The 16,068-nt window shown below is 34.1% G+C and overlaps 2 protein-coding genes across 2 annotated transcripts; one reads left to right on the plus strand and one right to left on the minus strand.

Annotated features, from left to right (window-relative positions):
- Positions 1-5,299: 5,299 nt before the first annotated feature.
- On the plus strand, positions 5,300-10,451 carry LOC141713133 (glycerophosphodiester phosphodiesterase GDPD6). Its single transcript, XM_074516409.1, has 7 exons — positions 5,300-5,439; positions 6,533-6,711; positions 7,071-7,329; positions 8,324-8,433; positions 8,572-8,790; positions 9,308-9,463; positions 9,982-10,451. The coding sequence occupies exons 1-7, from the start codon at positions 5,427-5,429 to the stop codon at positions 10,213-10,215; spliced, it is 1,170 nt and encodes a 389-aa protein (XP_074372510.1). The 5' UTR covers positions 5,300-5,426; the 3' UTR covers positions 10,216-10,451.
- Positions 10,452-10,961: 510 nt separating this feature from the next.
- Positions 10,962-14,909, minus strand: LOC141713134 (replication protein A 70 kDa DNA-binding subunit B-like). Its single transcript, XM_074516410.1, has 12 exons — positions 14,608-14,909; positions 13,691-13,837; positions 13,382-13,591; positions 13,072-13,249; positions 12,702-12,972; positions 12,496-12,598; positions 12,286-12,410; positions 12,130-12,208; positions 11,898-12,042; positions 11,604-11,764; positions 11,407-11,527; positions 10,962-11,303 (listed from the first exon to the last, which is right to left on the minus strand). The coding sequence occupies exons 1-12, from the start codon at positions 14,739-14,741 to the stop codon at positions 11,106-11,108; spliced, it is 1,872 nt and encodes a 623-aa protein (XP_074372511.1). The 5' UTR covers positions 14,742-14,909; the 3' UTR covers positions 10,962-11,105.
- Between the last annotated feature and the right edge of the window lie 1,159 nt (positions 14,910-16,068).

Here is a 16,068-nt window from a genome sequence, read left to right on the forward strand (position 1 = left end):
CTATCTGGTTTGGAATTTTGGCCACCGACAAAGGCCCAAGAGCGTTAAATAAAGATAACGAATGAAAATGCGTGTATTTCGATAAATCTGTGGTTGTATGATGATAAATTATATGTCGAATGGTGAATTTTGACGAGTATCAGGTGTTGAGTCTTTTATGGAAAAAATAAGGGATGGTCGACTATGTTAATATGAACATGTTTAAAGATAACGAGTATCGGACTTAGTTTGAGGGGTTGAATGTCTATATATATATATATATATATATATATATATATTGTTGACGGAGGAATCTGGTAACAACAAAGATTGAGGTTTCTCGCCGGAACTAAGATCTGTGACGGTGGTTCTTTGCCGGAAACTTAAGCGGTGTGTGGTTGATTGTGGTTGTTTTAGGCTGAGATTGATCAGAGTAAGTGGTGGCTCTCTTTTCAGCTCTCAACTTCTTACCCTCTCAATGTGCCTACGTACCCTTTATATAGGGATCAAGCCTGACGTAGTTCTCGTAGAACAGGAAGTCTAATGAATTTAGACTTCTTACTCCTAAACCCAGTAGAAGCCCATCTGATATCCATCTTCCGCTAGCTTTAGGAATGTCCAACTATGAGGCCCAACCGCAAAGGCCCAAGGCTCGTCCGTAATCGTAGGACTTCACGGATAGTGCATCTCCCTGCGCAAGGATAACACTCTGCTACATCTATCTCCCTTAATTTACGAACGCAGGTATAGCCACGGTTCACCCCAAATGCCAGACGCGTCCCTGTCCCCCGAATGAGGATAACCCACCAGAAAGCAGGACAGGTGATCCCAAGCTCTTGGGTGCAAAGTGCAGGATGACTCCAAAGTTCTCCAACGAGGACACCCGTTGAATACAAGAACAGAGCTCCCAAAGCACACACCAAAGTAAACCCCACATCCCCAACGAGGACACCCGTTGAATACAGGAGGAGGCCTTCAATCATCAGGCATACCCCTAGAGGCCTTCAAGCTTTTCACGGACATCCCCCTCCTTGACCATCTCAAGGAGGGAATTCTTCAGAGAGTACCTGCAACAAATACATTAGTAAAAATAATCCTCCATTGCTCCTCTCCATGCAAGCTTTGTCCTGAATTCAACATCAAAAGTATATAGATCAAACACAGGACGCGTCCTAACCAATTGGGCGCGTCCTAACCTCCACAAATCCAACCCTGCTTTAATCGTTTCTTATAACATGTAAAGTCACAGGACACGTCCTAGAATATAGGGCGCGTCCTTAACCTTATTAGACTTGCACCGTCTCCTCTAAACCATCATGCACAACATTTCACTTTCAACGACACATCCTTGCTAAGGTAGGCGCGTCCTAGAGCGTCCATCACCATAAGATTTCATCTGCCAAACACTTTCATAAACATTGACGCGTCCATAACGCCTGGGCGCGTCCTTCCTTGACCATGCACTCTCCCCGCCTCGTAACATATCCCTTCTCAAGTAGGCACGTCCTGTAGGCTTGGACGCGTCCTAACTCCCACAACGCAATGCCGAGTGTGACTGTAACTAGCCCGTGTTTGACCCGAGTCAATTTAATGCCAAATTTTGGATATAACATATATATACGGGGAAAAAAGTAGAGTCGCTCGCGTAGAACGTGGATTGATCAATTGAGGTTTGATATTAAAATTTTAAATATCACGACAGATAACATGGCATTAGATAGGATTACTTTTCGACGACCCATTAAATTAGATGAGGTTATGTCAACTAGTGTATCTCATATTTGTAACACCCAAGTCCCGCATCGAGGATATTTGGGATTTTGTTCAGTTTATAAGACAAAATATTACTACTACTTGCATCAACAAAACATGATCTTTTTGGGGCCTCTGGTGGGCTAGTCGTTATCCAAGTTGGCTGCATTTTAAACAGTAGGTTTCGGCTCATTTCTGACTCGGAATCGAGACTTTACCCAGTTTTCGAAAAATACTCGGAATTTGACCTGGGTTGTCACATATGGTATCGATGCCGACTCTCGAAAGCTTGATGCGTCAAATTGCCGGAGGTGGGGACACGAAGGCTGGTATTATCCCACAATGGCAAGAGGTCTGAAAGCGGGGATACGAAATCAGCCGGTATTATCCCACAATAGGTAGAGAGGTACGATATGGGTCCTATGGGATGTCTGTTCGGGCCTGACGAGGACGTCAGGAGTTTAAGTGGGGGAGTTTGTAACACCCCAACCTCACGTGGAAGAGATTTGAGACTTCTGTTTAGTTTATAAAACAAAGTACCACTGCTACTTACACCAACAAATCATGATATTTTGGGGGCCTGTGGTGGGCTAGTAGTTACTCAAGTTGTTTGCATTTGGGACAGTAGGTTTCGGCTTATTTGCGACTCGGAATCGGGATTTAACTCGGTTTTCGAAAAAAAATCGGGATTTGACCCGAGTTGTCACAATATTACAAAGCTATTATATTTGTGCACTCATCGTTTAAATACAACTATGGGCTTGATAAGTATTTAAAATTAGAGATACATAGGTAAGTCCCACGTGAATATGAATATGAGTTCATGTTTGTCTTATCCAATTTACTTATTGTTATTGTTGCATTCCTATTTATCGTAAATTCACACATATTTATATTTATAACATAATATTGTATTGTGCACTAAATTGAAGGTTTTCACGTAGGAAAGCCTTTATACTCTTCGAAGTAGTCGTATGATCTCGTATATTCCTTCTCAGACAGTGTTTGAAAGGAGGATAAACTGAATATGTTTGATTTGATTAAATTTAGGGGTTGTTATCCACTTTTCAATCCATGGTAATTTCCTCTTTTCATTGTATTATTTTGTAAAATAATATTTTTTTAGTGAAATATCCGTTCAAGAATCCTAGATCAGAAAATGTAGATTTTATCAATTTTATACGTAGCCGTTAAGTTTTGATTATTTTCCTAAATGGTATCACGTTTTATTTCATAAATAAAATATTACTCCCGCCGTCACATTTATATTGATAACATTTTCTACTTCTTTTGTCACAAATATATTTGTCATATTTTGTTATTGAAATAAATTAAATGTTAAACTAGCGTAAAAGCCTGTGTGAGACATGGACATGTCTATATATATATATATATATATATTAAAATATTATCTCGAATGAACTTGTACCTATAAAAAAATAATTTTTTAATACGTAAAATGATTATTTTAACTTTATTTTATATTCGCATAGCATTTACATAATAAAAATAATATATTTTTTCTAATTTGATTACACCTCGTAAATTTAAATAAATGAAAATATGATGACATAAAGTTTATCACTAAATTATCTTATTTCTTTTTCTTTTCATATATACTGTTCAAGTTTGATTTAATAATTTAACTGGCGAGAGTTTACTTTTTGCAGTAGGGTTCGATTATCGCTCAGCGCGTGAATTTTGAGATTAGATATTTATTGTAAGATATATAAGACTAATTACTAAACAAATTAAAATTATGTTATTATAACAAAAATATTTGAAGTTTGTTTGAAGGGATATGCATCGGGTCATTTCGGGGTCGGGAAATGTTATCATCGCCTCTAACCCGGAACGGGGATTCTTTTGCTTTCCGATCCCCGCTCGAACGGGAATTTCCACGGGATTCGGGATATAATTAAAAATAATAATCTTGTAATTTTAATAATTTTTTATGATTAAAAATAATCTAATAATTTTTATTATATAAAAACACTAATAATATCTCAATTTTTTAACATCAAATCATGTTAAAATTGAATTCTAATACAAAGAAATGATACATTAAAAATTAAAAAGATATATTATACTGCATTGTAAAAAAATTGGTCAAGAAAGTATAGATTATTTTAAAAATATATAATACAAAATTGAAACTCAAAGTATGAACAAAGTATGAACAGAGGTGTGCGGTTCGATTCCTATTGAAAACAAAAATAGTACTTAATTTTAACAATAATTTTGTAAGAATGACATTTTTATAATTTTCAATACAAAATGGTAAAATCGTAAGTTGACGGCCATTAAAATGACTCTTTTTACCCTTGTGTTACCATTTAATATATAGTAATAATAGAGCAATAGAAGCCAACATTTTATTCACTCAAATATTAAAGTTATAAAAAAAGATTTGATAAAAAGAAAGAATATCGCTTATTAAATAAGAATTTCAAAGTAAACTAAAAAATATGTAGCACATGTGGTAGGGACATGAAGTCTGTAAGCAAGAGATATGGGGTTCGATTTCTATTGATACAAAAATAGTTTTTAATTTTAACAATAATTTTGTAAGAATGTCATTTTTATAATTTTTCAATATAAAAGGGTAAAATCGTAATTTCGCTCCTTTTACCCTTATGTTGCCATTTAATCTATACTATACTATAATAATCGGAATGAGGTATAATTTGTAATTTGGTTAACCACTCATTTTGGTTATCACTTTCCAGCTTGACTGTCGGATCTTCTTCATCAAATTATCAGAACCGTTAGATCCAAAAACTAAAAAAATGCATTATACAAGTTGTCATGTTCGAATCTCGTTAACAACAAACATTTATATTGTTCTTTATAAAGATACATATAAGTTCTCAGGTTCGAATCTCGTTAACAAAAAACATTTATATTAATATTTATAAAGGTAAATATAAGTTTCCGGGTTTGAATTTCATAACAACAAACATTTACATAGATCTCATCAATCAAATACTATTTATATTATTTGAACTTAACTTAAAATTTTATACACAATCAAATTATAATTATTTAATTATTATTTAGTATTTAATTATTTATATAGAATTTTAATAAAATTACATAAAATAGAAATTAAAATATATAAATATTTAACAAAGACCCGTGCATCGTAAGCTAGTATATATTAATTAATAGAGTAATAGGTAGAAGATAGAAGTAAGAGATAGATAATTAATAGAGTAATAGGTAGAAGATAGAAGTAAGAGATAGATAGATAGATATGTTACGTTTTTATGAATATGTTAACAGTTTAAAATTAAATTTGATAGTAACTTTTAAATGATTGCTAAATATGATTTTCTTTAGCTGTTGGCCGATATTAGTGAGACCAAGCGTCTTGCAAAATATTTTATTAAATATATAAAAGAAATTGACAAAGGAGTTATTTATTCAAGCATATATTTTACTAAATATATAAATTATAAACTGAAGTTTAATATTCCATTACCAACTCAAATTCGATGAATTTGTATCATATTACATTTTAAAATATAATCTTAATAGCATCAAGAAATGGAATATTCCTTAAAAAACAAGTTAATCCAAAGTAAAGAATCTGTTAATAAAGTGTTTTTAGCCCATACCAAACAGACATTTGTGTGTATATAAAACACATGTACATTCAGTTGTAGGAACTCACAAGAAGAGTCAACAACACTATGGTTTCATTCAGTAAGCAATTCTAACTCAACCCCAGATTCTTGTTTTGTTTATATTGTCTTCTTTTAGTTCATCATATCTTCACTTGTTAATGAAACACACACACATAGATGTTAGATGCTTGTTGTTAGTACATTTTATTATTTGCTTGCTTTGTTTGGATTGGATTTGAATTTGAATTTAAATTAAAATTGTTTCTTGCTGAATTTTTCTTGATTGCCTACTGATTCTTGATCGTTGATCATAGACATAGTAGTGTGCAAATAATTTAGGAATCAATCTTTTCCATTTTTTCGCATTCTAGTACTTTTTAGATGATTGTTTTAGCTATTGTTAGCTTCGTTAAGATGCAGGATAATAAGTTTGTGTTATTCTAAAATGCGATGTCGTTTGTACTGTTTTTCGGCGTGTGAAGTTGAAGTTTTGGAGGAGTCAGACTTGGGAAAGTATTGTTGTTTTCAGAAGTTTATGTTTTTAATGTAACTTCTGAAGCGTAGAACTTGCAAATGTAATACTTGGACTAAAATTATGTGGCGGCTAATTGAAAAAGGTAATGAGTAGTAGGAGAAAAAATACCATTCATGATTGAAGCGTACAATGGGTGGTAACAAGCCTTTATCTTGTAGAGGCTAGTTATCGAGGACCAGATATAGTGTTATCCTTGATGCAAAACACTAAAAGACTAATAGAGAATGGTTCTCAGTATATGATATTAGACAAGTGACTGATTCTTTAAGGTATATATTTAGTACTTTTTAAAATTGGTAAACAATGTGATTTTGAAAATGGAGCAAGACTAAAACTTCCAAATGCATATGCAGAAAATGCATTTTTTAGCTTTTTACAATGAGGTATCCTCTAAGAGTGATGGTTTAAAACTCCAATGATCTATGGCCTGATAAATTACAGTGGAGGAATTTATTAAGTCATAGTTTTATGCATCCATTGTCTGTATATAGCTACTTGTTTAGTCGAGCTGGATATGCCAGGTAACCGGGTTTGTTTGGTTTAAATTACAGTTTGTATAGCTAGCATCTTTCATGCATTTTTTCTGTTAATTCACATTTCACAGCAATTTGATGTATTGTTAAACTTTTTGATGCAGGTATTGCCCCTTTAATCTTTCTGCTACTCCTTCTTGGATGTTCTGCACGACCTCTTTATCCACTCCCTAGCAGAAGAAATGATAAAACTAAACAGCCCCTCCAAACTTTCCGTCCCTATAATGTAGCACACCGTGGCTCAAACGGGGAAATTCCTGAAGAAACTGCTGCTGCATACAAGGTACATTAGTATGCATTTATATTTTTGCAAATTCATCTATAATCCTGTCAAGCTAGCCTTTAAAATATAGAGTTTTTTAAAAGCATCTAATTCATTTCAAGATGTATTAAATTTTAAGCCAACTAGCAGAAGTGTTTAGTTTTAGTGTTTGGGTCAAGCATTTTATTCATTTGCTCAACTTTTATGTGGACTTCTAAAAAGAGGATCCGAATAAGACAGATAACAGCTAGCTATACTACAGGCTTCCTAATTGAGACTTTTCTGTCTTGCCACACTAAATAGAGCCAAAAAGAGAAAATGAAGTACTTGTACTAGCTAAGGCTCTATTTGCAGTTTAAATGTGTTTTTAACACTTTCAGAGAGCAATTGAAGAGGGTACAGACTTCATAGAAACAGATGTCCTAGCCTCCAAAGATGGTGCACTTATATGCTTCCATGATGTAATCCTTGATGATACGACTGATGTAGCTGAACACAAGAAGTTTGCAACACGAAAAAGGACGTATGATGTGCAAGGGGTCAACACCACTGGCTATTTTACTGTTGATTTCACTCTTGACGAACTGAAATCATTAAGGGTGAAGCAGAGATTCTCGTTTCGGGATCAACAATATAATGGTCAGTTTCTCGGTCATAAAGTATGAATCATTTTCTTTGTGTATATCTTTTCAGTGAGCACATATTTTGCAATTTGTTTATGTGCAAGATGCACTCTGCCACGAATCATTGTTTTAAGAAATATGGATTGGAAAAGTAATATGCTGTAGCACCATGCATATCCTGTACCAAGTATACAAGTTAATAGATTGTAAAGAAAAGGGGATAGTAACTTTTACCAACTCTGATCCTTTCGGTGTCCTGTTTATAATAAAAATTGGTGAAACCGGGCTGCGGTTCACATGCACAAGTGAAAGTAGGTTGTTACGTAAGACATGTTAGATTATGTAAATTGGTGACCTAAAATCTTTTCCTTGCGAGAGACTACTTAACAAGAGGAAGATTGTAGAAATGAAAGAAGATACAATTGAAAATATTCAGTCTATTATTCGTATCATGATTTTGGACATTTCATCACTGTTAGCATATTACAGAGTTAGAAGTAAAGCACGGAATATATCTAACACCCACATGAATAATATGTTCTCTTTCTTAACTTTTCTGCCATCTTAGAGGGATTGTTATTTGAAGAATGAATGCCCTTAATCAATTTTATTTCCCTAAGGAGTGCGTAGGAGCAAATGTGCTTCATAATTGGGGGTATATTCAATGAGGCTAACCGCCAGTCAATAAGGCATGTCCCTCTATAACATTTTCTTACAATAACTAAATGCTACATCAAGTATAGCATATAAAACTTGCTCTATATTTATAAAATACAAATAAGTTCTTAATTTTAAAAAGAGTGCTTTGAATAGTTCAAATACAGAAAATTGGGTTAAATAGCAAAGCACATTATAGTCAATGTTGCAAATAGTAAAGTTTTGTGCCTTCTAATTTTAGTCTCCTCTAATTGGGATAAGTGTGTCACTTAGTCATAAGTTATATCCTTTTAGTGATTGAAAAAAAAAATTATTGCTTTCAGTAGCATTCTCATTCTCTCTATTCTATGCAGGAAAATTTTCTATAATTACTTTTGAAGAGTTTGTCTCAATTGCACTGGATGCACCTAGAGTCGTTGGGATATATCCAGAAATTAAGAATCCGGTCTTGATCAACCAGCATGTGGGTAACATAAGTCTTTGTCTGTGCAATAGGAGTATTAAATATAAATAGATGCTGAATTAAAAGAATTGACTATCTGGGTTATATCCTAGATACTATATTTGTTTTTTCTATTCTGAACTATGTTACATATAACAGGTAAAATGGCCTGGTGGTAAGAAATTCGAAGACAAGTTTGTTGAGACACTTGTGAAGTATGGATACAAAGGTTCATATCTGTCAAAGCACTGGTTGAAACAACCTGCATTTATCCAGTCCTTCGCTCCCACATCACTTATTTATATATCAAACCAGACCGATTTGCCTAAAATCTTCTTGATTGATGATGTAAATGTTCCATGTCAAGACACAAATCAGGTTTGTAATTTTTCTTTGTGCATAAGAAAATAGAGGAATTAAAAAAAAAAATTGGTCTCAAGTAGTCAGGAATTAGCATCCATATTGTTGTACTTGATGGCATTTTCCCCTTACAAAAATTAATTAAATTTTTTTGCTAATATAACTCTATGTAAATTATTTGTAAGTATCAACAAGTACAACATAAAGCTTCAGAATGTCAAAGTCAATATCACAAAATTTTCTCTGAAGCTCGTATCAGATTTTTAAAATGTTATTTTCTGTCCCCCTATCAATTTTTTGAACATGTACTGTCCAATGGTAGATTTATACATATTTTCGGTTATTCAGATTTAGTAGCTGAGCCGCTGAGGTTTACAAATTGCTGGCATGCAGAAAATAATACACATTGCATTAAGAGTTTTACTGTTTTCTCACTCGTGCTACTTTGCATGCGGTCATTGCTTTGTTAAAATTATGAAATATCTTTTCCATGGCATATAATGATTTCAAAGTAAAAGAAAATGTCTTTTTGCAGACATTTGCTGAAATTACTTCTGATAGTTACCTTGACTTCATAAAAGAATACATAGTGGGGATTGGACCTTGGAAGGATACGCTGGTAACTGTCTCAAATAATTATGTGCAGACACCTAACGACCTTGTTGCTAGAGCACATGCTCATGACTTGCAGGTTTGTTGCTCGAACCTTTTTATTCTGATCTGTTTTACACTTATACTAAAGTGGCAAGAAGAGCATTCTCTTTGATTTAATAATGTTGCAACCTGAATACCTGAGATTCAATATTGTAGGCTAGGTGTTCTGATTATTCTTTTATAACAAGATATATTAGGCAAATAGAAAGAGTCAAAGAATACTTTTATGATTTAAGTTACAGTGATCGAGGTATTGTTTTTCACGGCATAAAAGTGTGGCGACAATGATGTTTCCTCATTTTATGATCATGGTTTTACAACTGAAGGAAACTAGAGAAATGTTTTTTCCGAATCCCATAACTTATAACTTAATAATTATTATTGTACCATCTGAATACAAGGACACATTATCTGCAGACTACGCCAAGTATGGTACTTGCACTTTCAAATCAGTTTGCAGACTTGTAGAGATAAATCTTGATGCTTCATCATTTGTTGCAATTTTAAATCATACACAGGTTTTAAGTTCTTTTCTTGTCATGGTAATTGTTTCAGGTCCACCCATACACTTTTCGGAATGAAAATATGTTCTTGCATTACAACTACAGTCAAGATCCATATCTCGAATACGATTACTGGATAAACAAAGTAGGAGTTGATGGTCTCTTTACCGACTTCACCGGTAGCCTCCACAGATACCAAGAATGGACCTCTCCTGCCATTTCTGATGAGGATGCATCGACCTTATTGCAGAAGATTGCATCGATGATCTCAAAGTATAGGAATTAGGAAGACATTAGATGTTCAATAAACAATTATACTCTAAATTACTGGTGCAACATTATGCAAAACTATGTCCATTCAATTTTTTGCGGTTATCAATTAGTTTTTCTACTCGTTTGTCATCATTTTCAATTGTAATTAAATATTGGTCCTACACTGTTTTCAGGAAAGGATAATTCCCCAAATTGATATCTGATTGAAATCTGCTGTGGTGGTTTTCACCTGGATTCTGGTTTTTAGGATGCTATAATGTCCATTGTTGATAAAATTGTATTGATTGTTGTTTTTGCTTACTAGTTTCATATTCCCAAGTTTGCAAGATGTAGAAATTTTGTTAAATTTCCACAAATAAAATAAAATTGATATATTTACAACTTATAACTCACAAGTAGTTCAACCAAAATACGTTTAGATGCATCATCAAAACTCTATATCTAAAGTCCTCTCTAATCTTCTTCAGCTTGTGCCATAAAATTAGCAGTAAAGGCTAAATGTCATTTGGTCTATGTTCCTGTTTTCACTTGAACTTGCGTGACTGAGGTTCTGGGAAATTTAAACTAGAAAAGTTGATTTAGAGATTACAAGTAGGATCAAAAATAAGATATATGCTGTTAACAGCACTAGGAATAGTTTGTAAAACCATTAGTGTGTTACAAAACAAGGGAAGCCTTGCTGATGAAGTGAATAAAAAGACAACTAAAGAATTAATATCTAGACTGAATTAAGATGATATTAAAATGTAAGAAAATGGATTAATTATAAAGATAAGCTTAAATATATCAAAAGGTACCAATCATTCTGATCCATACAAAAACTTAAAAACCTGTTTGAGAAACATAATTCCTAACTTCGTTAAATAACATCAAGCTTCTAACAATACTTCCATAACCACTTTATTAAGAAGCTTTCATTTTTGCAATCTCTTCCAGCAAAAATCTGGACTCAGCTGCGTAATCAACAGGAGCAACAGTTCGGACAGTTATTCTTTGTCGCTTCTCATTGTTGTATTCCTGTGGGACAACACTTACTCGGAACAGGTGAGGCACCCATGTAGCTTCTTTCAATTTCATTTGATACGAACTTCCATCTCCATCCTACGGCACATAAAAACCGATGTTTAATTATTCCGGGGTCAAAAAGTAGGTAATTTTATTTTAAAGGAACAAGAATACAAAAGATAATGTATGTAGGAGTTACCTGTGATTTTAACTTGTCAAGCTCCTCTGCAGAGCAGCCAACTACAGTTTCAGCTTGATCATTGAAAAAAGAGAGCAAGGCCTCACCACTTGCATCAGCAACTTTTGCAACCATAATATACCTGAATTAAAAAGAAGTTTGGAAATCAGCATTTGCAGAAACAGAAGTGCGCAAAATATGGAAGGGTCTTGTTGAACCTCAAATTGCATTCATCATCATTCTTTTGGCATCCTTCACACCAAAATCCAGACCCGATAGCTTCAGTAACCTTCTTGTTGCATGTCTTGCAAGCTCGATACCACATTGACTGATCTGGCTTGATAAAGCTTATGTAACCCTTGGTACTGAAAAATACAGGCTGCGAGACAGGTTTACACATTATAAACATCAGCAAGAGAACTTACTTATGTTGAGATCTGAGCAATTGGTTTTAAGTTAATAAATAACAGGTTTATGGGATTTCATTTCTTCAAAGTGTAAGATTATTGTACCTTCTCTTCACCAAAGGATGGGTTAGATGTAATGTATGAAAGAGATACTCTATCAGCATACAAAGATCGACCTCCACTCTTGGAAGACGGGCTCAAGCCAGTGCCTACAGAAGCCATTGGACTTCCTTTACCTTCAGAATCATACCTGTCAAGGATAAAACGAGTGATTACTAGCAAAGTTGTATACAATTATAAAAAAAATTATATTAACACTTGAAATGTAGCAACTAACCAGGATTTCAACTTTTTCGATTCGGATGTCTCTGGATTCACCAAAATAACAGTTCTGCTCAATGCGGACAACGACACACCTATAACACAAATTAGAAGTTAAATCTTTTCATGCAACACTGATATAAAATATTATGGCTATAGAAACTTTAGTTACCTTGAAAGTCCCCAACTTTTAAGGATTTCATTGCAACTACAGGAGATTGATCAGCAATATCCAACAGTTCTTGTCCAACAGTAGTAGCAAGATCATTCCACAATGACACAACAACAGTCTTCTTACTGCAGAGAGCATGAGTTATTTCACTGTACCTGACAGCTAAAGAGGAAAGGAAACAACATTATTAACTCTTAAAAAGAATCTCACCTCTCATCTGCAATAGTTATGTCACGTTTAGGGATATTCTCATTATTGCTTTTTCTCCGTATACTCATGGTAGGGGATACACTTTGCACCACACCAATAACATCTGCAATTAACATAAGCATTAACAAGTCATGTTCAAGTCATTATTGGTTCACTAACATGACTAATTGCATTAAACACTCAAGAGTCAAAGTGAATATTCTTACCCACAAGCTCAGAGTTATTGACATATGGTCCCAACTGGTCAATAGGAACAAAATTAAATTTTGTTTCAGGAATGAAAGTTCCTTCTTCAATTGCCTCCTCCACCACTGAATTTTCATTCAAGGTCATCTCATAATCATTCTGTACAGTCTTGAACTGCTTGTTAGCAACTCTTAGAGTTCCCTTTGATATGTAATAAGCCTTTCCAAGTTGAAACCTGTCGTAGAACTTCTTTGCAGACTCATTGAACATTGTTGCTTGAATTTGTGTACCCTGCACATAAACCACCCTCTCATGGTCATTAAACAAACTATAAAACAGTACTGCCGAAAAAGGTAACTATGTCATGCTCACTAAAAAACTGTTGCTTACATCTTCATCTGTCAACTCTACATTGAAAACACAACCTTCCCCTCTAGCATTCTTATAGTTGCGCATGTTTCCTTTGTTTGTTAGCCGAACCTTTATGGTCCAGTTTCCTTGATACGGATTCAAAGAAACAAGTGGATGAACTCTCCGTGTCATTGCCATTCGCGCAGAAGGGGCCATACTAAATTTTTAAAAACACTACATTAGTTCCAAAAAAAATACATAGTTTGTAAACACGGGCTGTAAAGATCGTTAGCTAATTGACCTCAATAATCACAAATAATAAAATCATAAACCTAATTGTAGTACTTACTTTCCAGTTTGTTCATGAACTATTTGTGCAGCTGATTTCGTGAACATTTCTTGCTTTGGTTTTAAAACAATTCCAAGACCTTGCATATTATTGACCTCCAAGTCCAGTTTGGGCTTCTTCAGAATCCCTGTTTCTTCATTTTTCACCTCATCGACAATTTCAGCTTCAAGCAGAGGAGACACAACCTCACATTTTGTTACAATCAGGTACCTAAACAGCAGAGACATTATATTATGATTCTTCAACTGGAAGATGTCAAAAACTAAAACAGTGTTTTAAAACTAAAAATCTCATATATAAAATTCTCACTTTTTATTCTTGAGAGGAATGTCATTAAGAGTATAATCAAGAATACGAATAAGTCCCAAGTTCTGAATGTTCCCGGAGTTAACTTCATTCGACAAGCTAGATGGAAACATTCCATCAAGCTTCATCTTCCCATCATTAGCTACAAACCTGCAGCAATAAAATGAAATATCAGTCAAAATTCACATGATTACAAGAAAATATTGGACAAATTGGGCAGCACCAAGCATGAACCAAGTACATGTACAAATACTACTATAACATAAATAAACCATTTGCAACTCATAGAAGCTGACAGATAATGGCACCAGTTCATAGTTCACATTTATTAACTTTGCAAGAATACTTTTGTTAATTTTATTTTAACTAAAATCACCATATTATATTACTACATAACATTTTCAGTAAAATTGAGGCAAGCTAGCAACAAATATCCCCAAAAGCAAACATTATCCAAATAACAACACTAATGCTCTCAAAAACATCCATAGGCCCAACTGTTATAACACAACTATGCTCAACATAATTGGATTAATCAGAGATGCTTACCAGCCTTTGTCTAAAAATGACAAATTGATTATGTATAATTTAAAAAAACACCGCCAATTAAAATGTTATTAGATCTAATTAAAAAATTAATATCCAGACCTTGATTTAGCATTAACAAAATTGGACAAATCAAAACCAGTTATCATATATAAAAAAACTCCCAAATTAGTAAATCTAGGGTTTCAAACATCAATTAAATCACAACCACAAAATACAATCAAATTAACCCCTAATTCTAATCGCTTTATCAAATAATCATAAAACCCATGACACATAATACACAAAACAAGAGAGAGAGAGAGAGAGGGGGGGATGGGGAGAGAGAGAGAGGGAGAGAGGGATAGAGAGAGAGGGGGGGGAGAGAGAGAGACCTGAAGCGGCTATTGCCAGTAAGTTTAAGATCAAGAACTTGAACAACAATTTCTGGAAACTCCGAAGAAGATGAATCTGGAGACGGGTTAGCCATAATCAGTGAGATTGCATCTGGGCTCACTGTATTCACCATCTTCTCTCTCTTCAAAACAATATAATTTCACCCCTCTTTCTATTTCTTCCAAACACCACTAACTTTCTCTCTCTAGAAATTAGACTTCACAAGAATAAGAAGAGTGTGATTTCACTGCTCTCATTTTGGGGGGCTTTTGTAGATGCAAGTATTGGCGGGGTGTTTGTTCAATTCGATTTTTTTCGAAAGCATTTTTACGTTTTTAGGCGCCAAAATGTTGTGTGCATTAAAACACTTTCGCGCCGGAGTTGGAAGCTTTCTTCATATTGTCTAATTTGCCCCTGTGTGTTTTAATAGTTTATCAGGCGATGCAGGGAGTCGGGGATTATCAAAATTTAGCTTGAATGGCAATTTTAGCCTATTTTTAAATAAAATTAATAAAAAATAATCAATTTCTGAAATATTAACTAATTTTAATTGATGAAATACCCAACTTTTACTAAAAATATTCATTTTAAAAGAATTACACAACGATTAGTGAAGTATCACATTTATGAAATATACAACTACCGGTGGTTAGTGAAGTATATTATATAAATTGGGATATCTAAGTGATAGTGGAGTATTCAACCAACTAAGAATTGACATTTTTTTCATAATGGTTATTTTTGTTGATTTTTTAAAAAAATAAGTTATTTTTTCATTTTTTCCAAAATTTACTCAATTTTACATTTTTGTGTTGTTTGTTATCTTAATCCCGGTTAATTATTTTATTACTTTACCTATTTTTGAAGATTTTTGTCATGTAATGTAATGTAGCGGTGTATATATTATCATGAGTTTTTTTTTAGTTTTTTTCTTTATTTGCTCGGCCTAGGCAAAAAAATTTTGTTACACATGTATTTGGCTGTAATTCGGGTAGAAAAAGTCGAGTTGTGATTGTGAGCCGCGCATCCAGCTCGTTTAACTAATCGAGCATAACCCTTTGTGCGAACTCGACTCGTTTAATTTCAAGAGTCGAGTCGAGCCGGCTCATTGAGTCGAGTCGAGCCTGCGCGTTTAGCTAAACAAGCTAGTTTTAACGACCCGGGCGAGCCGGCTCGTTCAATTTTACACTTAATTGCGCCTAAATCTCTACGCGAAGTCGGCTCGTTCAAATTCACGAGTCAAGTCGAGCCAACTCGTTTTCGTTTAATTAAACGAGCTGGAACCTCTGCCCGAACTCGGCTCGTGCCGAATCGAGCCCACATGAGGGGGTTCGAGCCAGGCGAGGTCGCGAGCCGCCCCGCCCGACTCGAATTACATTCCTACATACTTAGATGTAAATATTTAATAAAAATATATAATTGTGTAAAATTTTAATATAGTGGGTTGGAAGAATCATTTT

Source organism: Apium graveolens, chromosome 3, assembly GCF_009905375.1.
Source record: "Apium graveolens cultivar Ventura chromosome 3, ASM990537v1, whole genome shotgun sequence".
NCBI classification, from domain to species: Eukaryota; Viridiplantae; Streptophyta; class Magnoliopsida; order Apiales; family Apiaceae; genus Apium; species Apium graveolens.

Coding starts and splice junctions, on each gene's coding strand:
- LOC141713133 (XM_074516409.1), top strand. Junction 6,712..7,070: donor AAACTGCTGCTGCATACAAG/GTACATTAGTAT, acceptor TAACACTTTCAG/AGAGCAATTGAAGAGGGTAC. Junction 7,330..8,323: donor TCGGGATCAACAATATAATG/GTCAGTTTCTCG, acceptor TATTCTATGCAG/GAAAATTTTCTATAATTACT.
- LOC141713134 (XM_074516410.1), bottom strand. CDS start 14,741: ATGGTGAATACAGTGAGCCCAGATGCAATCTCACTGATTATGGCTAAC. Junction 12,973..13,071: donor TAGAGTTGACAGATGAAGAT/GTAAGCAACAGT, acceptor GTTTATGTGCAG/GGTACACAAATTCAAGCAAC. Junction 12,043..12,129: donor TCGAAAAAGTTGAAATCCTG/GTTAGTTGCTAC, acceptor TATCCTTGACAG/GTATGATTCTGAAGGTAAAG.